This window comes from Anomaloglossus baeobatrachus, chromosome 6 (assembly GCF_048569485.1).
Source record: "Anomaloglossus baeobatrachus isolate aAnoBae1 chromosome 6, aAnoBae1.hap1, whole genome shotgun sequence".
Taxonomy (NCBI): Eukaryota; Metazoa; Chordata; class Amphibia; order Anura; family Aromobatidae; genus Anomaloglossus; species Anomaloglossus baeobatrachus.
Window position 1 is genome coordinate 548,385,528 of NC_134358.1, and position 22,609 is coordinate 548,408,136.

At 49.7% G+C, this 22,609-nt stretch overlaps 1 protein-coding gene across 5 annotated transcripts in view; it reads left to right on the forward strand.

Annotated features, from left to right (window-relative positions):
- The window catches only part of LOC142244593 (1-aminocyclopropane-1-carboxylate synthase-like protein 1), a 111,190-nt gene that overhangs the window by 73,611 nt on the left and 14,970 nt on the right, over positions 1 to 22,609 (forward strand). For all 5 annotated transcript variants that reach the window (XM_075316848.1, XM_075316844.1, XM_075316849.1 and 2 more), the window contains 7 exons: positions 2,539 to 2,636; positions 10,809 to 10,886; positions 11,231 to 11,331; positions 12,816 to 12,899; positions 19,045 to 19,090; positions 19,446 to 19,587; positions 22,317 to 22,459. In XM_075316848.1, the coding sequence (XP_075172963.1) occupies positions 2,539 to 2,636; positions 10,809 to 10,886; positions 11,231 to 11,331; positions 12,816 to 12,899; positions 19,045 to 19,090; positions 19,446 to 19,587; positions 22,317 to 22,459 (692 nt within the window). The remainder of the gene's footprint in view (positions 1 to 2,538; positions 2,637 to 10,808; positions 10,887 to 11,230; positions 11,332 to 12,815; positions 12,900 to 19,044; positions 19,091 to 19,445; positions 19,588 to 22,316; positions 22,460 to 22,609) is intronic.

The following is a 22,609-nucleotide window of genomic DNA, read 5'->3' on the forward strand; positions in this document are numbered from 1 at the left end:
GTACATAGGGAGCAGTATTATAGTAGTTATATTCTTGTACATAGGGAGCAGTATTATAGTAGTTATATTCTTGTACATAGGGGCAGTATTATAGTAGTTATATTCTTGTACATAGGGGCAGTATTATAGTAGTTATATTCTTGTACATAGGGGGCAGTATTATAGTAGTTATATTCTTGTACATAAGGAGCAGTATTATAGTAGTTATATTCTTGTACATATTAGCAGTATTATAGTAGTTATATTCTTGTACATAGGAGCAGTATTATAGTAGTTATATTCTTATACATAGGGAGCAGTATTATAGTAGTTATATTCTTGTACATAGGAGCAGTATTATAGTAGTTATATTCTTGTACATAGGAGCAGTATTATAGTAGTTATATTCTTGTACATAGGAGCAGTATTATAGTAGTTATATTCTTGTACATAGGGGCAGTATTATAGTAGTTATAGTCTTGTACATAGGGAGCAGTATTATAGTAGTTATATTCTTGTACATAGGAGCAGTATTATAGTAGTTATATTCTTGTACATAGGGAGCAGTATTATAGTAGTTATATTCTTATACATAGGGAGCAGTATTATAGTAGTTATATTCTTGTACATAGGGTTGTATTATAGTAGTTATGTTTTTTCAGATATCTATCCATCATAATATTTATCTATCTTTCTGTCCATCTACCTGTTTATGTATACAAGTACATCTCAATAAATTAGATTATCATCAAAAAGTTAATTTATTACAGTAATTCAATACAAAAAGGGAAACATATATTATATAGAGTCATTATACACAGAGGGATCTATTCCTATATATTATATAGAGTAATTACACACAGAGGGATCTATTCCTATATATTATATAGAGTCATTACACACAGAGGGATCTATTCCTATATATTATATAGAGTCATTACACACAGAGGGATCTATTCCTATGTATTATATAGAGTCATTAAACACAGAGGGATCTACTTCTATATATTATATAGAGTCATTACACACAGAGGGATCTATTTCTCATGTTTATTTCTGTTTATGTTGATGATTATGGCTTACAGCCATTGAAAACCCAAAAGTCATTATCTCAGAAAATTAGAATATTATATAAGACTAATTAAAAAAAATATTTTCCACTCAGAAATGTTGGCGCTTCCTGAAAAGTCTGTGCAGTAAATGCCTCAATACTTGGTCGTGTCCTTTTGCATGAATTCCTGCATCAATGCGGCAATGTGGCAGGAGGCGATCAGCCTGTGGCACTGCTGAGGTGTTATGGAAGCCCAGGTTGCTTTGATAGCCGCCTTCAGCTCATCTGCATTGTTGGCTCTGGTGTATCTCATAGATTCTCTATGGGGTTTAGGTCAGGTGAGTTTGCTGGTCAATCAAGCGCAGTGATACTGTGGTTGGTAAACAAGGTATTGGTACTTTTGGCAGTGTGGACAGGGGCCAAGTCCTGCTGGAAATGAAATTTCCATCTTCAAAAAGCTTGTGGGCAGAGGGAAGCATGAAGTGCTGTAAAATGTCCTGGTAGACGGCTGCGCTGATCTTGGTCTTGATAAAACACAGTGGAGCTACACCAGCAGATGACATGGCTCCCCAAACCATCCCTGATTGTGGAGACTTCACACTAGACCTCAGCAGCTTGGATTGTGGCCTCTCCACTCTTCCTCCAGACCCTGGGACCGCGATTTCCAAATGAAATGCAAAATTTACTTTCATCTGAAAACAACACCTTGGACCACTGAGAACAGTCCAGTTCTTTTCCTTCTTGGGCCAGATAAGACGCTTCTGGCGTTGTCTATTGGTCATGAGAGGCTTGACACAAGGAATGCGACAGTTGTAGCCCATGTCCTGGATACGTCTGTGTGTGGTGGCTCTTGAAGCACTGACTCCAGCAGCGTCTACTCCTTGTGAATCTCCCCCAAATTTTTTAATGGCTTTTTCTTAACAATCCTATCAAGGCTGCGGTTATCCCGGTTGCTTGTGCACCTTTTTCTACCACACTTTTTCCTTCCACTCAACTCCTCATTAATATGCTTGAATACAGCACTCTGTTAAGAGCCAACTTCTTTAGCAATGACCTTTTCTGGCTTACCCTCCTTGTGGGGTGTGTGAATGATTTCCTTCTGAACATCTGTCAAGTCATCAGTCTTCCTCATGATTGTATAGCCTACTGAACCAGACTAAGGGACCATTTTAAAGCTTAGGAAGCATTTGCAGGTGTTTTGTGGTAATAATTCTAATATTCTGAGATAATTACTTTTGGGTTTTCATTGGCTGTAAGCCATAATCATCAACATTAACAGAAATAAACATGTGAAATAGATCCCTCTGTGTGTAATGACTCTATATAATAAACACATGAAATAGATCCCTCTGTGTGTAATGACTCTATATAATATTTGCGTTTTTTACTTTTTGTATTGAATTACTGAAATAAATTTTCTTTTTGATGATATTCTAATTTATTGAGATGCATTTGTATGTGCTATAACATAAAAAGATGGAATTTCATGACACATTACTCTTTTCCAGATGGATTACTGACTCCTACACCCTACTATTCCAGGATAGCCCTGTACACTGGAGTATATTCTGGCTTACAGCCTGTATACGTCCCGCTGAACAGCCAGGTCTGATATTCTATTGCATACACCTGATCATTTGGACATCTACCCCCGCGATTGTGTAGGGGCTGGATAACGACATAACCTATAGAGTCAATGCCTACTCTTAACTTTTTCTTTTACAATACATTCTTCGAAATTCTTAGAACAGACATTCTGACCATTTGCAGCCTTGCATTAGAGGGAGCTCAGTGTCTAATTGCACATTGATTATTCATTAAAGTTCCCCCTAGTGGTGACTAAAGACTGCAAGAATTATATTACTGAATTCTTTACCAATATCTGTGTTGGCCATTTGGAGACACTTACATCCTACCCAAAACTATCTCATCCCGGATGGAAATGCCCATTTGTGTAGAATTTGTCTACACACTGTTCCTTGATGTTGCAAATTGATCCCAAGACATAGCATTCATCATGTTCAAATTGGACCTTGTCAAAGTCACTCAGATCCATAGGCTTCTCCATTTTTATTGCTTCCGTAGTGCCCCACGGAGCAGGTGGTTAACCTACTCGTCGCCAGGCTGTTTCGGGTCGGGTCAAGCGTCACAGGGTGGCCTTGCCCGATTCTGTTGTACCGAGGCGTACAGTAAATGGTGGGGGAAGCGGGGTGTTTGGGAGAGTTTGTTGTGACGCCACCTGTGGTATGCGGCCAGGAGTAGCCGCCGCTGCAGGATTCCTCGCCGGGGCAGGTGTTAAGACAGCCGGGATGGTATCGCTCCCCACAGGCGGAGTGGGCTCTGGGTGGATGATGAGGGTTTTAATGGCCATTGGCGCCTAAGCGCTGTGCAACGGCGCCGGTAAGGACGAGCCAACACAATCTCTGCGGATTCAGGGTGTAGTTTACTCACAACTTCAGCTGCCAGCCCGGTCACACTGGACACTGCCGTGATGGACTCAGGTCAATCCCGAATACACGAGAGGTCAGAACCAGTCCAGTAGTCTGTGGACCCTTCCTCACTGTGCTTTTTAGTGTGGGTCCCTGTGGCTTGAGGCACTTAGAGTCCCTTCTGTACTAGGTAGAGTACTGTTCTCTATGTCAGTAGCGGGGATCCCCTTGAGTCTGACCGTGATCTAGGCCCCGGGAGTCCTATATGCCGCTTGGCTCTGGAAACTTGGGTGGTCGAAGAAGCATGGAACTCTTCCATCCGGCAGAATCTGTTGATGCAACATGGAATTCCACCCTAGAGTGCTGCACCCTGAACAGCGCTGGTCCTGGGGGAACTGACATGGTATCCTCCTCAGTGACCGTTAAACTCCTATGTCCCACAGGAGCTACCGGGAAAGACGTCTGCTCGCTGTCACTCCTGCTGGAGAACTCCCTGAAATTTTGTAAACTGTGTGTGTGACTCCTAACTCCCCCTGGTGGCTGCTCCTCCCCATACCTAGGTCCTAAGCTAGTGGATTAAGGTCCCTGTTTTGATGGCATCCTGTAAATGCCACACTGTTGGAAACCCCTTTTATACCCGACCCTAGCCCAGTCCCCAGTGGGGGAGGGGCAATCTATGTGTGTATGTGGTTTTGGATACCGAAACCGGTACCAACCTACTTTAGAACCATGATCAGCACCACACCACAAGTGGGATGCAGTACCCCGTGGCGACCTGAGCCTCAGGGGCGCCACACTTCCACAACCAAGGAGCACATTGGTGCCTGTATAACAGATAGGTTCACCCTTATGTGCCGTTCCTAGAGGGCCTCTGATGTCACGATGGAGGGTTACGTCATTCGATTGGTGATGTGGCCGTACCGGGCTCGTGCAACAGGTTTTGTGATGGGAGTTAAAAACAATATATGAAAAGGGAGAGAAAAATAAATAAATAAACAGTTTGTGATGTCAATTGGGATGTTCGGCTTTGGTATGGCCGGGCACAGCTGGAGGTCCCATGAGTTAGGTGGTGATACACACTGCCAGAGGGTTGTCCTCTCGCCCCCCATCTAGGGCTGGTTCCTGGGGATGTTTAGGTAGGGATGGCACAGCAGAGAATAATAAAGCCAGAGACAGGACAGGGAGCTTTTACCTTTTACTGAAGCTCTGCAGAAAACAGTCCGGAACTTTGCATACAGCATATACTAGGATAGTGGTCTGACCTGCCCCAATGAGAATTCAGTTTCTCTGCTGTGTGGTAGTGTATTCCTCCTGCTGCTATCTCCCTGCCTGGGAAAAGGTATATTGAAATCCTGGTATTTTCAAGACAGAAAAACTCTTGATCCTTGATCCCTTCCAACGAGCAGGTGACTCGAATCTTATAGGAAAGCTTATTGTTGCTTGTAGAAGTTTCAACCATGCCGGTGAACTCCTGGGCAAATTTACTGCTCCTTATGAAAGAGGCTCTAAGCAGTCTCTCAGTTTGCCACTGACTTTGAAAGTCTAGGTGACCTAGGGACTGATACCCTACCCTAGTAATTTGCAGCAGGTCCCTCAGGGGTTTCAACAGTTACCTCAAGCCAGGACTGTCTCCATATTACACTCCTCTCACACGCCGACACGCTAACACCTAAGCTCCTCCCTTTCTCCTTCTAGGTGCACACCTAAGCTCCCCTCTTTCTCCTTCTGGGGCGCACACACAAGCCTTATTATCAGCTTAGGTAAAGGAGTAAAGGAGTGTGGGCAAATGTTTGTGAGTCGCCCACTACAGCGCTGCAGCGGTTGCCTGCGGGACACTGCGGGGACGTCTCTGTAGGGACCCTTCTGGCCACAGGTATGTCAAGTTAACTTTAATAGGAGTCGTGACGCCACTCTCGGTTTTGCGGTCAGGATGAGGGGTGACCGCCACTGCAGTTTAATGAGCGTCTGGGGCTGATGGTGTATGCAGTCCTATGGTGTAGCCTCCCGAGAGTGAGGCTGGCCCCAGGGGCTCTGGTGTAAGTGTGTCGCGGGCGGAGGAGGGGATGCTGCACTCTCCCACTGCTCGGGTCCGGCCGCTGCTGCTGCGGCTGCTGCTGCTCGGTGGTGGCTCGAGCGGTGGGCCGGATCCTGGGGACTCGAGCGGCGCTCCTCGCCCGTGAGTGAAAAGGGTGGGGATTGGATTGTGGGGATTTGGTTATTGTCCGTGACGCCACCCACGGTTGTGGTGATATTGGTGACACCACCGCTGCTCTGGACGGGGATCCCGGGAGCGATGACAGGGAGCAGCCTGGATGTTAGTTCTCCCCTCCGTGGGTAGGGGGTTGGTTGTCCCGGGGCCCGGTGATGGGGTAGGGATGGATGGCAGGCGGGTTATGGGGCCTGGCGAGGTGCAGGGTCGCGGGGGCAGCGCTGTGCCGCACGGCACGGTGGTACTCACTCAGCCAATGATGAGGACACAGTTCTTGGTAAAACACACGGCTGGATGGACAGGTCCCACAGACGGCTGCGGTGTTTCTCCTCCCGGCAGGTTGATGGTGACTGCCTTTCCCTGCACCTATGTAGTGTAACGGTTCCAATGGGTTCCCACCGGTAACCCGCTCCCCAGCTTGGATGGCTGCTGAAGGAGCCCCCTTTTGCCCGCAGGCTCTGGCCCTGGGAACTTTAGCCTTGGCGGTGACTGTGTTTCCCTCTCTCGGTTGGACGGTTGCCTTCTGACGGGACTTGGCTGCTGGGAAATACAGGAGGTTCCCTTCGCTAACGGATTTGGCAAATTCACGGCGACTCCTAACCTTGCCGGGGTCCGTAAGCCCCTGCCGGATGGTGCTGGCTTCTCTTTGCGTACCGGTCCGGTACCGCCGGGCCACCGCCCATCCACGGTCCTTACGGTTAGCTCCAATAGGCCACTCCTCCAGACGGTCACCACCGTCCGCCAACCTTGCTGATCCGTCCGGGCCACACACCCGGACCAACTTCAGGCTGCTTAACTGCCACTTTCCTCCTTCCACTTTTACCTCCAAACTCTATCTGCCTTACTTTTCCCGCCTCCAGGACTGTGAAGTCCTCGATGGGCGGGGCCAAACGCCTGGCCCACCCCCTGGTGTGGACATCAGCCCCTGGAGGAAGGCAACAAGGGTTTTTGTCTGACTTTGGTGTGCCTGACCAAGAGTGTGGGGTGTGTAGGTGTTGTTCTGTGACACCCTGGCTTGTCCAGGGCACCACATTCCCCCTTAGTAAAATGCAGACCGTCCGCGGGCTGCCCGTCCATCACCGGTTTTATTTTCACAAACTGGAAAAGATAAAACGGTAAACATATTACAAATATAATAACATCTTCCCACATCGGGAGGTACTCTTACTTAAACGTTGCTAACGGTGTTGGCTTCCGCTCTCTCCCACCCAAGTAACCTGGCCCTGATGCTGCCCCTAAGCAAACAGGCAGCACCCCTTGACCCCAGTCCAGCACAAGTTACCCGAGCGGGTTCTGTCCTTTTCAGGGGACCCACGTCCACGGGGAACCCCTGAAACCCCCAGAGGATCGCCACCGGTTCTGGTAGTGGCTGGGCCCCAGCCTGCTCCACTGCGGGCCCTTCCTCCAATCTGCCTCTCCGGAGGCGGCAACGGTGAAAGCCACAAACATAATTATTTACAAGCCACAAGTTCGTGGTTGCCCTGCCAGTTCTCAGGCTTGTCCATAAGGAGTCCCTTACGCAAAACTTGAATGAAAACAGTCCCCACGGGGACAACGGTGCCGGCAACGACCGGTTTGAATCACGGATGGTCAATCAGGTAAAGCTCGGTTAATCACTCTTATCATTCATTTTCAACTTTTAAACAGTACTTTTAACACACACATAGCTGGTGGTCCCAACGGGGACACTGCAACGGGACTCCGCTGCGCTTACTCCGATTCTTCTGCGTCGGCTTCATGCTCCGCCACCAGCGTATCGAAAATGCAGTGACAGGCCTGCTGTGAAAGGGGTGCCCGGTATCCATTTCCACCATTGCGCGGGGTGTAATAAACCACCGGTTCTCCCACGTAGCGGAGACGCTCACTTGCCTCCTCACTTTCAGGGGTGGGCTCAGCACCAGAGCTGGAGTCACTATCACTTGTCTCTGCGTCAGGCGGGTTGCCACCAGCTGCCGCAGCCTCCTGGCTCCCAGTATCCAGCACATCAGATTCTTCCGCGGTAGCGTGGGGCAGTAGGTCAGGTTGGCTAACGCTGAGGCGCCCCAAGAATAGTGGTAGGGATGATACGAGGGCCGAGATAGGGCCGGGCCCCCCAGCCGCAGTGGCCGGTCCTGGTCGGACATGGGGACGTGGGCTACCCATCGGCTCTGTCATATCTACTCCCCTCCCATACATTGGGGCAGTTGCAACCAGCGTTTCCACTTTATTGGTCCACTGCTCCATCATGAGGTATATCTGACTTTGCTGGCGTTGGTGGAACTCCATCACTCGGGCCTTCATCCATGCCACAGTCCCGGGCTCGGGGGCTGGCGCAATCACTGCCGGGACTTCTGGCACATTTTCGTTAAGGGGCTGCGGTCCCAGCGGCTCCCACAGGAGCGGTTCAGGGGAGTCCTGAGTGTCTGCAGCCGGCGGGTCCGCCGGGGCGGGTTGGCAGGGTATCGCTACCGGTTGGACAGGTAGCGGGCCTAGTGGCGGGGCGGCAGCAGCTAACACGGGTAGCGGGGAGTGAGGCAGGGTGAGCGGGTGCAGGCCGGGCTCCTCAGCCGCAGTGGCCGATCCCTCGGGAATACAGGGGCGTGGGTCTCTTACCCGCTCCTCCAAATCCTCTTCCACCTTGCATCTCCGCATAGCAGCCACCACGTCCGCCATGTCGGTCTCCCACTCCTCCAGGAGGAGCTGCATGTGGGCTTGCAGACGGTTACTCAGCGGGGCGGTCTGGTCCCTCAGCCACGTCGCCGTGCCGGGTGCGGGAGCGTCATCGTTGGTAGTCGGACTGTGCATCTTGGAAATGAGGTCTTCCAGGAACCCAGTAGCGTTGCAGAGTCCTGGCGTCCCTGCTTTTATAGCCGCGCGCTACATGCGGCCAGACGCCATCAGTCCCCCTTAGTTTCTTTCCGGCTCTTCCTCTACAGGGGCGGGGTTTTGGGCCTTCGCGCCTCCACTACTCGAGGAGACGCTCGAGCGGGAATTTTTCGCGCCCAAGATGGCGGCTTCTCCAAATTTTCGGCCGGACACAAGGCGGCGGTAACAAGGCGCACCTCTACCAGACGGCAGAGCGGTAAGATCCTGTTCGTGACGCCAAGTTGTCGCGGGCGGAGGAGGGGACGCTGCGCTTTCCCACTGCTCGGGTCCGGCCGCTGCTGCTCGGCTGCTGCTGCTCGGTGGTGGCTCGAGCGGTGGGCCGGATCCCGGGGACTCGAGCGGCGCTCCTCGCCCGTGAGTGAAAAGGGTGGGGATTGGATTGTGGGGATTTGGTTATTATCCGTGATGCCACCCACGGTTGTGGTGATATTGGTGACACCACCGCTGCTCTGGACGGGGATCCCGGGAGCGATGACAGGGAGCAGCCTGGATGTTAGTTCTCCCCTCCGTGGGTAGGGGGTTGGTTGTCCCGGGGCCCGGTGATGGGGTAGGGATGGATGGCAGGCGGGTTATGGGGCCTGGTGAGGTGCAGGGTGGCGGGGGCAGCGCTGTGCTACACGGCACGGTGGTACTCACTCAGCCAATGATGAGGATACAGTTCTCGGTAAAACACACGGCTGGATGGACGGGTCCCACAGATGGCTGCGGTGTTTCTCCTCCCGGCAGGCTGATGGTGACTGCCTTTCCCTGCACCTATGTAGTGTAACGGTTCCAATGGGTTCCCACCGGTAACCCGCTCCCCAGCTTGGATGGGTGCTGAAGGAGCCCCCTTTTGCCCGCAGGCTCTGGCCCTGGGAACTTTAGCATTGGCGGTGACTGTGTTTCCCTCTCTCGGTTGGACGGTTGCCTTCTGACGGGACTTGGCTGCTGGGAAACCCAGGAGGTTCCCTTCGCTAACGGATTTGGCAAATTCACGGCGACTCCTACACACACCCGGACCAACTTCAGGCTGCTTAACTGCCACTTTCCTCCTTCCACTTTTACCTCCAAACTCTATCTGCCTTACTTTTCCCGCCTCCAGGACTGTGAACTCCTCGATGGGCAGGGCAAACCGCCTGGCCCACCCCCTGGTGTGGACATCAGCCCCTGGAGGAAGGCAACAAGGGTTTTTGTCTGACTTTGGTGTGCCTGACCAAGAGTGTGGGGTGTGTAGGTGTTGTTCTGTGACATCCTGGCTTGTCCAGGACGCCACAAGTGCGTAGTACAACAGGTCACAGAGTAATTCAGACAGAGTCCAGAAATGTCTTTCAACTTGTTTACTCACTTTTAGTTGGTTGGTGAGATGCCCGGGCGATGTTGAGATTATACCAGGTGGAACCAGGAATTCCTGCAGGGCGTTCTGAGGGTAGCTATTAACTCGCCTTCCTTGCACTTCTTTTGTTTGGGATGACCGCTCACTTGCAGTATCGTGGGATTCATCCAGGGAAAGTTACTACTGCCTCTCCTTCCCTTTCTGGCCCATTTGCCAGCAGCATGGACCAGGTGAGATGGCTTCTGGCCCTATCTCCTTATGGGTCCCCCTGTTGCTGATGAGGCTCGAGCTCTTTGTCTTTGGTGAGGAACCTCTAGTCCCCTCAACGGCAGGTTTAGCAGATCAGTAAATTGATGTCTCGCTCTAGGGACATGTTCCCTGTGCGTGCGTAGTTACCAGCAATCCCCGTACTCGACTGCCTCTCTTCAGGTGTCTTTCAGGCTGACTTTCTGGTCACTGTACTCCCCCGCTAACAGCTAGCACACCTGCAGGGTCTGACTAGCGTGGCTGTACGTCTGCTCCTCTCAGCAACTTCTGTACACTCCTCCAGACTGGCTTGCTCCTCCTTCTTTTCCTGTCTGCCACTGCATCTAGCTTCCAGCCCCTCCCCTGCACCCCTTGCTGAGAATTGAAAGTTAACCCCTTCCAGAGCCTACCCAAGGGTCCCCTCTAATGGTGTGAGAGACCTGGTCACTATGTGTCTGTGTGTACACACCTCATTCTGGCCTTTTGGAGTTACCTGGAAGCACTGTCCCAGCATGGGTGCAGTACTCTGTGGTACCTGACCAGGTCAGGGGTGCCACATTTGTATGTAGGGAACAGCAGAGAAAACCAAATCTCATTAAAATACATGTCATACATATTGAAATACACATGCAGCCATTCTTTGTGGTGACACTTATGCCCTTGTGCTCTGCTGCCTCCCCCCATAAAAACTAAATACTATTCTATTTTCTCTTAAAGGTAACAGAAGATCACAGTCTTTCCTTCTCATTAACGATAGAGAAGTTAGAAGAGGGGATGGAGAAAGCAAAACAGCAGGTGAAATGTTAAGTTAAAAGGTTATTCCCAAAATCTTAGGGCAGAACTTATTGATCACTTGGGTTCTGACCTCTGGGACCCCGAAAAAGAGCTTTAAATACTAAGAAAAGGGTTCTTAAATGGAGCGGAGGTGCCCATGCTCGACCTCCGCTCAATTAATTGTCTATTGAACTGACAGAAAACCCAAAGTTTTCTCCAGCGATCCCATAAAATTGGAATGATCAAGTTTGTGGTACGTAATATTGTAGAGGTGTAACTTGGTGGTTTTGGGTCCACATGTGAAATCTGTGACAACTGTGTCCCTTCACTATAAATTAATTTGTGCTTTATATTATTTTTTTTAGGGCATCAAAGTCAAAGCATTAGTTCTAATAAATCCTCAAAATCCCTTAGGAGAAGTCTACTCTCCCCATTTACTCAAAGAATGTCTCGAGTTTGCCAGCAGGTATGAGCCATATGGTTGGCCTGGGACATGCGCGCAGCAGCACGGGGCGCAGCCTGGAGCCTCTCCTGTGCCTTCAGTTATGCAGTGGGAAGAAACCCAGTATGCAGAATCTCAGACTGTATCATCTGAGTGGGATTTTTTTGGGCCCATGATACTGCCAGTGCTTTTCATTGCCTGAAAAATAAATCCAAGATGAATGAAGGGTGCCATGGGGCTTAATAATGGAGGTGGCATGGAGGATGCCAGGGGCTTAATAATGGAGGTGGCATGGAGGATGCCAGGGGCTTAATAATGGAGGTGGCATCGAGGATGCCAGGGGCTTAAAAATGGAGGTGGCATGGAGGATGCCAGGGGCTTAAAAATGGAGGTGGCATGGAGGATGCCAGGGGCTTAATAAGGGAGGTGGCATGGAAGGTGCCATGGAGCTTAATAATGGAGGTGTTATGGAGGGTGCCACGGGGCTTAAAAATGGAGGTAGCATGGAGGGTGCCAGGAGGCTTAATAATTGAGACAGTATGGAGGGTGCCAGGGGGCTTAATAATAGAGATGAGATGGATGGTGCCAGGGGGCTTAATAATGGAGGTGGCATGGAGGGTGCCAGGAGGCTTAATAATTGAGACAGTATGGAGGGTGCCAGGGGGCTTAATAATAGAGATGAGATGGATGGTGCCAGGGGGCTTAATAATGGAGGTGGCATGGAGGATGCTAGGGAATTAATAATGGAGGTGTTATGGAGGGTGCCAGGGGGCTTAATAGAGGTGTCATGGAGGATGCCAGGGGCTTAATAATGGAGGTGGCATGGAAGGTGTCATGGGGCTTAATAATGGAGGTAGCATGTAGGGTGCCAGAGGGCTTAATAATGGAGGTGTTATGGAGGGTGCCAGGGGGTTTAACAATGGAGGTGGCATGAAGGGTGCCAGGAGATTTAACAATGGAGTTTGGCATGGAGGGTGCCAAGGGGTTAATAATAGAGATGTTATGGAGGGTGCCAGGGGGTTTAACAATGGAGGTGGCATGGAGGGTGCCAGGGGGTTTAACAATGGAGGTGGCATGGAGGGTGCCAGGGGGTTTAACAATGGAGGTGGCATGGAGGGTGCCAGAGGGTTTAACAATGGAGGTGGCATGGAGGGTGCCAGAGGGTTTAATAATTGTGACAGTATGGAGGCTGCCAGGGGGTTAATAATATAGATGTTATGGAGGGTGCCAGGGGGGGTTAATAATAGAGATGTTATTGAGGGTGCCAGGAGGCCAAACTATAAAGGAGTAGGAGCGCCACCTAAACTACCAAAGTGGTACGTCTCTTTTCAGTTTTACTGCAAAAAAAACCCTAACAAAACAGTGCCACCTTCTACCAGCTATTTTCAAGATGTCTTTTCGTTATCAAAACTTAACCCGATAATACAAATGCATAAAACTGGTGCATAGCTGGAGAATTTAGAGGATGTTTTATCCAGTTACACGCTCTCATTCCTATTTGTCTACAGGTACAGCTTGCATGTGATTGTGGATGAAATTTACATGCTGTCAGTCATGGACGTCGACTTTACCAGTGTCCTTTCCTTCCAGGAGTAAGTACCAGGCTGCAGTTTCTTACTTTATCTCTGTTGGTAATTGTTAATTAATTAGTTGGTAATTATCTGTCCAAAAATAATCTAATATATAAAGCTGAATGTACGTATGTACCTTGTTTCCGCGAAAATAAGACACTGTCTTATATTTTTCTTTGCCCTGATAAAAGTGCTACGTCTTATTTTCGGGGGAGGGCTTTTTCTCGGGAAAACATGGTTGGGGGAAAGCTTACCCCCCCAAAAAACGCAGACCCCCTTACCAGGATCGTCATACTTAAAAGACCCCGGACATCTGCGTGGCTCCCAAGTCCTCCTGCGATCCTAGGCGGGCGCTCCCAGCAGGTATGTGGCATGCCGTCCTCCCAACCTTCTGTCCAACACTCACACATCAGATCGCACACACTCATATACACATACACACACTCATGAGATTGCACATACAATCGCGCACGGGTACACACTCACAACATCCGATGATACCACTCGCTTCCAGCCAGCAGGGAACTCTCTTCTCTCTTGTCTCTATGATGCATTTCATCACTGAGTCCTCCATGCGTTCCACCGCAGGTCCTGGCACTCCATTGCACAGCGTCCCACGTACTTATGCCGTCAGAAGCAATCAATGTTGCTGGATGTGGTGAATGTGAGTGTGATCTCATATGTGTGTGTGTGTGTGAATGCGCGATCTCAAGTATGTGTGTGTGTGTGTGTGTATGAATCTGTGTACAGTATGTGTGTGTGATCTGATGTATGCGGGTGTGTGTTCCGCTGAAGAGACACACAGACATAGAGACGCACAGACAAAAAGAGACGCACACACAGAAAGAGACATACACTAAGAAACACACACAAAAAGAGACATAGAAAGGGACACATACACAGAAAGAGACGCATACATAGAAAGAGACACACACAGAAAGGGACACACACACAGAAAGAGACACACACAGAAAGAGACACACACAGAAAGAGACACACACACAGAAAGAGACACACACACAGAAAGAGACACACACAGAAAGAGACACACAGAAACTGTTTGGTTGTTTGAGGTAATATATTGGTGGTCTATAGCAACCAATCACAGCTCTGCTTCTATTTTGTTAGAGGTCACAGAGCTTTGATTGGTTGCTATAAGCAACGAAAGACCTTGTTAGTATAGGACAACTTATGTGTGAGGTAATACGATTTCGGTGGTGACGTTTATGTAGCGCCCTGGACAAGCCAGGACGTCACAGGTACTGCAACAACACACCCCACACCCCGGTTAGGCACATCAGTCACACACGCAAATCCTTGTTGCCTCCCTCCAGGGGCTGATGTCCACACCAGGTGGGGTGGAGCCAGGCGGTTGGTCCCACCCACCGAGGAGTTCACAGTCCTGGAGGCGGGAAAGGAGTAGAGTTCAGTTAGAGAGTGGAAAGGGAGTGGAGTGAAGTGGTAGTGGAGGAGCAAGAGCGAATGACCGTGTCCGGGTACGTGGCCCGGGCACCCAAGAGCAAGGTTGGCAGACGGTGGTGACCGTCTGCAGGAGAGGCCGATTGACGCATAACCGTAAGGACCAGGGACGGGCGGTTGCCCGCCGGTACCGAATCAGGGAGCGAAGAGAAGCCAGCACCATTCGTCAGGGCCTACGGACCCCGACCAGGCTTGGAGTCGCCGTTAAAACGGTCAAATCCATCAGCGACGGGTTTCCCAGCAGCAAAGACCCGACTGAAGGCAACCGCTCAACCGTGAAGGGAAATACAGCTGCCGCCACAGCTAGAGTTCCCAGGGCCAGAGCCTGCGGGTAAAAATGGGCTCCTCTGGCAAATACACCGCTGGGGAGCGGGCTACCGGTGGGAAGCCATCGAGGCCGAAAACACATCACAGGTGCAGGGAGAGACAGTCACCGCCAACCTACCGGGAGTGACCACCGCAGCCGCCTGCGGGACCCGTCCATCCAGCCGTTTGTTTTACCAGGGACTCCGTCTACGTTATTGGCTGAGTGAGTACCACTGTGCCGTCTGGCACCGCGCTGCCCCCGCGACCCTGCACCTCACCAAACCCCGCCATTCACCTTTCAGTCACCATCACCGGGCCCCGGGACCACCAAAACCCCCTACCCACGGAGGGGAGAGAAACATCTCGGCTGCTCCCTGTCATCGCTCCCGGGATCCCCGTCCAGAGCAGCGGTGGTGTCCCCAACCTCACCACAAACCGTTGGTGGCGTCACGGACCGACTTCCCAAACCCCAAAAACTATTCCCTTTTCACTCACGGGTGAGGAGCACCGCTCGAGTCCCCGGATCCGGCCCACCGCTCGAGCCACCGAGCAGCAGTAGCAGCAGCGCCGGACCCGAGCGTGGTGAGCGCAGCGTCCCCTCCCCGCCCGCGACACTTAGCCAACGCAGTTGTAGAGGCAGACTTAAGTCACATGACCTCACCTGTATACTAATTGTATGGGGTTTTATGAGGCAATATGTTGTCTGTTTTGACAGTTTGCCTGGATATTTATCAGGTGGCCTATAGCAACCAATCACAGCGCTGCTTCTATTTTGCTACAGGTCATTAGGAGCTGTGATTGGTTGCTATAGGCAACGAAGGGCATTCTTAGTATAAGAAGCTTTTGTGTCAGTTAATATGATTTCGAGAGTGAAGGTGGCAGAGTGGGTGACTTAGTTCCTATCCTGGGCAACGCCGGTTACTACAGCTTACAGTTAGGTCCAGAAATCTTTGGACAGTGACACAATTTTCGCGAGTTGGGCTCTGCATGCCACCACATTGGATTTGAAATGAAACCTCTACAACAGAATTCAAGTGCAGATTGTAACGTTTAATTTGAAGGTTTGAACAAAAATATCTGATAGAAATTGGAGGAATTGTCACATTTCTTTACAAACACTCCACATTTTAGGAGGTCAAAAGTAATTGGACAAATAAACCAAACCCAAACAAAATATTTTTATTTTCAATATTTTGTTGCGAATCCTTTGGAGGCAATCACTGCCTTAAGTCTGGAACCCATGAACATCACCAAACGCTGGGTTTCCTCCTTCTTAATGCTTTGCCAGGCCTTTACAGCCGCAGCCTTCAGGTCTTGCTTGTTTGTGGGTCTTTCTGTCTTAAGTCTGGATTTGAGCAAGTGAAATGCATGCTCAATTGGGTTAAGATCTGGTGATTGACTTGGCCATTGCAGAATGTTCCACTTTTTTGCACTCATGAACTCCTGGGTAGCTTTGGCTGTATGCTTGGGGTCATTGTCCATCTGTACTATGAAGAGCCGTCCGATCAACTTTGCGGCATTTGGCTGAATCTGGGCTGAAAGTATATCCCGGTACACTTCAGAATTCATCCGGCTACTCTTGTCTGCTGTTATGTCATCAATAAACACAAGTGACCCAGTGCCATTGAAAGCCATGCATGCCCATGCCATCACGTTGCCTCCACCATGTTTTACAGAGGATGTGGTGTGCCTTGGATCATGTGCCGTTCCCTTTCTTCTCCAAACTTTTTTCTTCCCATCATTCTGGTACAGGTTGATCTTTGTCTCATCTGTCCATAGAATACTTTTCCAGAACTGAGCTGGCTTCATGAGGTGTTTTTCAGCAAATTTAACTCTGGCCTGTCTATTTTTGGAATTGATGAATGGTTTGCATCTAGATGTGAACCCTTTGTATTTACTTTCATGGAGTCTTCCCTTTACTGTTGACTTAGAGACAGATACACCTACTTCACTGAGAGTGTTCTGGACTTCAGTTGATGTTGTGAACGGGTTCTTCTTCACCAAAGAAAGTATGCGGCGATCATCCACCACTGTTGTCATCCGTGGACGCCCAGGCCTTTTTGAGTTCCCAAGCTCACCAGTCAATTCCTTTTTTCTCAGAATGTACCCGACTGTTGATTTTGCTACTCCAAGCATGTCTGCTATCTCTCTGATGGATTTTTTCTTTTTTTTCAGCCTCATGATGTTCTGCTTCACCTCAATTGAGAGTTCCTTAGACCGCATGTTGTCTGGTCACAGCAACAGCTTCCAAATGCAAAACCACACACCTGTAATCAACCCCAGACCTTTTAACTACTTCATTGATTACAGGTTAACGAGGGAGACGCCTTCAGAGTTAATTGCAGCCCTTAGAGTTCCTTGTCCAATTACTTTTGGTCCCTTGAAAAAGAGGAGGCTATGCATTACAGAGCTATGATTCGATTTGGATGTGAAAACTCTCATATTGCAGCTGGGAGTGTGCACTTTCAGCCCATATTATATATATAATTGTATTTCTGAACATGTTTTTGTAAACAGCTAAAATAACAAAACTTGTGTCACTGTCCAAATATTTCTGGCCCTGACTGTATATAATGCACCCCAGGGCTTTGGGGTACTCGGTCCCGGGCTGTATATTACTAGGATAGTTCACTGGGTGGCCGTTGCCCGCTTCCGTGACCCTGGGAGTCGCTTAAAAGGATGGTTTGTACAAGGGAATAATAAAAATAAAATGTTTTTCGTGACCACTTGCGGTATGCGGCTATATGGGGAAAGCCGCCGCTGCAAAGTCTCTCACTGCTGCTGGGGGCTGGTGGTATTGGCAGCCCAGGTGTGACAGCTCTCCGCAAGCAGAGCCAGACCCCAGGGGAGGACAAAGGCGGCTGCAGTCTATAGGCGCAAAGGTGCAGGAAGAACTCAGACAACACAGACAACTTGTGTTTCACTCACGGGTTTGGAGTTGCTGCCACTCGGTTCGTGCTGGTCTTTACCAATCCGGTATTCCCTTTGCTCCAGTGCCGGTGCAGTGAACTGGCGAGCTTTACCTCCATGCAACCTGTAGTAGCTAGTAGGCCCCCGGTGGGCTCCCTGTTGGGCCCACGTGGCTTGGAGCGTTTCGAGGTCCCCTCCGGTGGTCTCTGTCCTGGCCCGTATACCAGGCAGCTTGAACCTCTCTTGGGTCGGACATCTGTCCCCCCTCCCAGGCTTCCTCTCTGCTGCTGTGCCCCGGACAGTAATGTCGGCAACAAGATCCTTGACTGATGGTCCCCTCACTGGGCAGATTATTATCAGGCGTCTTCCTTAACTAGGGCTCTGTACCCCGTCGTTGCTCGGTCCAGTGAGCACTTGCTCCGTACTCTCCCTGGCAACCGCACTCCCTCTCACTCAGTAGTCACCCCTCACTTTCCTGTCAGCACGTTAACTTCTGACTGAACGTCTTACTAACTTCACATCTACAGACTTCTGTCTGGCAAGATGTCCATCTCCCATCACACCACTGACCAGCCCCTCCTCCTCTCAGGTTTTTGACTAGTGGATTGGATGCGTCCCAGCCTATAGGTGACCACCCGTCAAGTCCATCTCTAGCCTGTTACCTAGACTGGAAAAGGGCATAGTTTTTGTGTGTGTTGTGGTGTTTACCAGCACTGGTCTTCCTGGAATCCGGGGTTACATGTAATACCCTGTGGCACCTGACACTCAGGGGTTCCACATATATCTTGGTACCAGATATCACAGGACACTTTCGGAGGTCTAGTGGAGTCCATACCTGTATGGCTTACAGCTGTTTGGGCTGAATAATGGACACCTTGACAGTATAATTCTAAAGTTATAAGTAATGAGTATATGTTTCATGCTCTTTTAGAAGCGGCTTTCAACTGCTGCCTGGTAATATCCTTACAGTATATTCATCAGAGTATGAGACGCTCCCTGTCTGAACCTATCTGTATCCTAAACCACTGTGCTCAGCCAGAGAGAATCCTGTACTCTGTGTGAATATAGTGTATTAGTTCTGCCGGGCAGCAGTTGAAAGCAGCTTCTAAAGGAACATAAAGCGGACTTTGAAGCAGCATAATGTTTTGGAGAGAAGGAAGCAATAAATGATAATAAGGGATATTACATATATTCTGGGGGATAATTATACCTAACCCCTCCCCCAAAAAAACATTATTTACAACATCTTGAATTGTTCTTCAGGACAGATATTATAGGATCAACCTAACAGCCAACCAGCCCCAACCCACTGCTCATACTTTAAGACAGGACTATCTTAAAATTTTGTAAACATACATGGACTGGAAACTGTCCCTTTTTTTTTTACTCCAAAACTGAGAGACAAATTCAGAGTCTTTTTACTTTTTAATATTACTACTATTATTGTTTAATATTTTTTTTTTGCATTCAGTCTTCCAGACCCTAAGAGAACGCACTTTATATGGGGGCTCAGTAAGGTAAGAACTGAACCATCCACAAGGTAAAAGATATTGCAACCATTGGCTTTTTTGCTTTATTGCACGTTACTAGTTGCAGAATGAATGAACTGAGAATCAGTCAGTGAGCTCTTTCTGACAGTGGAGTTTGTAACTGTTTTTATCTGTCTTTTTGAGCTCCTCTCAGCTGACTGACAACCACATTAAAGTTCAGTACAATTATCATGTGGCCTGTGGTCATAACTCAGCACAAAGGATCTCATACAAATACAGAAAAAACTGTTAAAACACTGCATCACATTGCAATCATGTTTTGCCGCCAAATTTCCGACAAAACCATAACTGAGTGGGTTTTATGTTTCTAATCCATTTATAGGATTTTGGCATGAGCGGCCTCCGAGTGGGGATGCTGTATACAGAGAATGAGCATGTTGTCAATTCCGTAACGCGGCTTGGAACTTTCCACCAATGTTCGGGAATCACCCAATATATGGTCTATCAGTTACTCCGGGACAGAGGTTAGTCATTTGATTTCACAATCTGAACTCCATCACAATACATGTATTCCCTAAAAAAAATAATTCTGGAGCATTTGTTTTTTTACTAGTCCCTCTGTTGTTCCTCATGGCAATATTTCTGACAACTGAATTGTCACAATTCCTCTGTGCAGAGCATCTTGCACTAGGAGATGCTCTGCTGTGTTTTCCTGAGCTCACCTGGCAGGTTAATTGATAGCGCTGGCTTCCATTCTTGTTCTTGGAGGTGCTGATTGCTCAGGTTCCATCTCCTTGGTAATTGCTCTGCTTCTTTACTGGTCATGCTCTCTCAGAACCTTGCCAGTCATACATTCTGGTATCGTCAGAAGTGCTGTTAGCCTGTATTCCTGTGTTTTGATCCGTGTTGCCTGACCCTGGACTGTAGTTTAGCTCCCCTCTGCCTGCTTCCTGTTCTTAAAGTGACCTCCTGGTATTTTGACCTCAGACCATTACCTTACCACGTCTTAGTTTACTCCCTGTATTCATACGTGCCTTCCTGGATTTCTGACCCAGGTTCGTGACCTGACTACTCCTCTGTTTACTCCTGGAATCCATTATGGCCATTACGTGTCCTCCTGGTACCTGACCCCGGCTTGTCTGACTACTCTCACGTTCATACATACTCTTTCTCCTGTTCTGTACTCCCGAGTTTACTTCCTGTAAATATAAATATAATGACCAGGGCCGGCGTCAGCACCCGGCGATCCCGGGCAAGTGCTGGGGTCCTGGACCGCCGGGGGAGCTCACTCACAGTCGGCAGGGAGCTAGTGGTGTACCGCCAATGGCAGCAGGCCACGCAACTGCAATGGGGCCGTGTTGGCACTGACCCCCCTCCCACTGGCACCCCGCTGAGGATTGCACTTTCAATCGCAGATGCCGATACAATTGAAAGCAATGATGAGAGAGGGAGCGGCGCGTTGCCTCTCTCATCATTCTCCCACTGTGTCCACAGTGCTATGACAGCTCAGCACAGCAGAGCACAAAGACGTCACTACTGCGCGCCTGCTGTGCTGAGCTGTCAGAGCGGCAGAGCAGTGGACACGCTGAGTAGACTGGAGCAGTGGGGGAATGAGAAGTAAATATTTAGTCATGGTGGCCAGATAATTATTATAGGGTGCATTAATTGATAAGGGGGCTACATAAGACCATATGGTGGCTGCATAGTACTATATGGGGGCTGCATAGTACTATATGGGGGCTACATAATACTATTTGGAAGAATATAAGGGCTGCAAAACACCTATATGGAGGCATATGGGGGCTTCATAACACTATATGGAGTAATATGAGGCTGCATTATATTATGTGGAGCAATATGGTGTGCATTATATTATATGGAGGAATATTAGGTGCATTATACTATATGGAGGACTTTGGGGGCTGCATAACACGATATGGAGGAATATGGGGGCTGCATACTCCTTTAAAATACTGTCTCGGGTCCGGCGCTGCTGCTGCTGCTCGGTGGCAAGAGCGGTGGGCCGGATCCGGGGACTCGAGCGGCGCTCTTCGCCCGCGAGTGAAAGGGGGATGGTTTGGTTTGGGGATTTAGTCCGTGACGCCACCCACGGGTTGTGGTGAAGGTGGTCACCACCGCTGCTGGTGACGGGGATCTCAGGAGCGATGGCAGGGAGCAGCTGGGATGTTGTTTTCCCCCTCCATGGGTAGGGGTTGGTGGTCCCGGGGCCCGGTGAGGTGTGACGGGGAGGCAGGTTCGGCAGGGTGCAGGGTCGCTTGGACTGCGCAGCGCGGTGCCGGTCGGCATGGTAGTACTCACTCAGCCACAAATGGATGCAAAGTCTCTGGTAAAACAAACGGCTGGATGGACGGGTCCCGCAGCCGGCTACTGTGGCTTCTCCCGGACGGTTGGTGGTGGCTGCCTTTCCCTGCACCTTTTGTGTGTGTTCGGTCCTGATGGCTTCCCACCGGTAACCTGCTCCCCAGCGTGGATATGTGCCGGAGGAGCCCTTTTGCCCGCAGGCTTTGGCCCTGGGAACTCTAGCTGTGGCGGTAGCTGTATTTCCCTTTTTGCTGTTTGGACGGTTGCCTTCAATCGGGTCTTGGCTGCTAGGAAACCCCTGGGGTTCCGGTCACTAACAGATTTGACCTGTTTAACGGCGACTCCAAGCCTGGTCGGGGTCCGCAGGCCCTGCCGTTTGTGCTGGCTTCACTTCGCTCCCCGGTTCGTTACCGGCGAGCCACCGCCCGACCCCGGTCCTACGGTTTCGCGTCGATCTGCCTCTTCTGCAGACGGCCACCACCGTCTGTCAACCTTGCTCTCGGTGTCCGGGCCACGTACCCAGAGACGGTCAGTTTTTGGTCCTCTCCTACCACTTCCCTAACTGATCTCCCACCTCAACTAACTTCCTTTTCCCGCCTCCAGGACTGTGAACTCCTCAGTGGGTGCGGCCAACCGCCTGGCTCCACCCCACCTGGTGTGGACATCAGCCCCTGGAGGGAGGCAACAAGGATTTGTGTCTGGCTGATGTGCCTATCTCGGGGTGGGAGGTGTTGTGTTGTAATACCTGTGACGACCTGGCTAGTCCAGGGCGCCACATATGTACATAAGCCTGTATGTGTACGTATCTATGTATTTGAGTGCCTACGTGTGGATGGGGCCCACTGAGAGTCTTTCGCCCGGGGCCCACAAAAACCTGGAGCCGGCCATGAAAGTGACAACCCCTTTAATCATCATTTATTGTACTTTACAGACTGGTTGGACAATGTGTTTTTTCCTACCAATAAAGAACGTCTTAGAGAATCTCAGGCAACGGTGGTTACTGCACTAGAGGAACTTAGAATACCAGTTCTCCACCGCTCCACGGGGATGTATGTCTGGGCCGATTTCAGAAAGGTTTGTCTATCATAATATATCGATAGTAACGTACTGCAAAAGGGTTGCTATATCCTGCAAATCTTTGGTAGCCATAAGTTTTACTATTAAAAAAGAGACCACCGATGCTTCCTACTAAATCACCATCTGTGTAGTACATGGAGAAGAGGG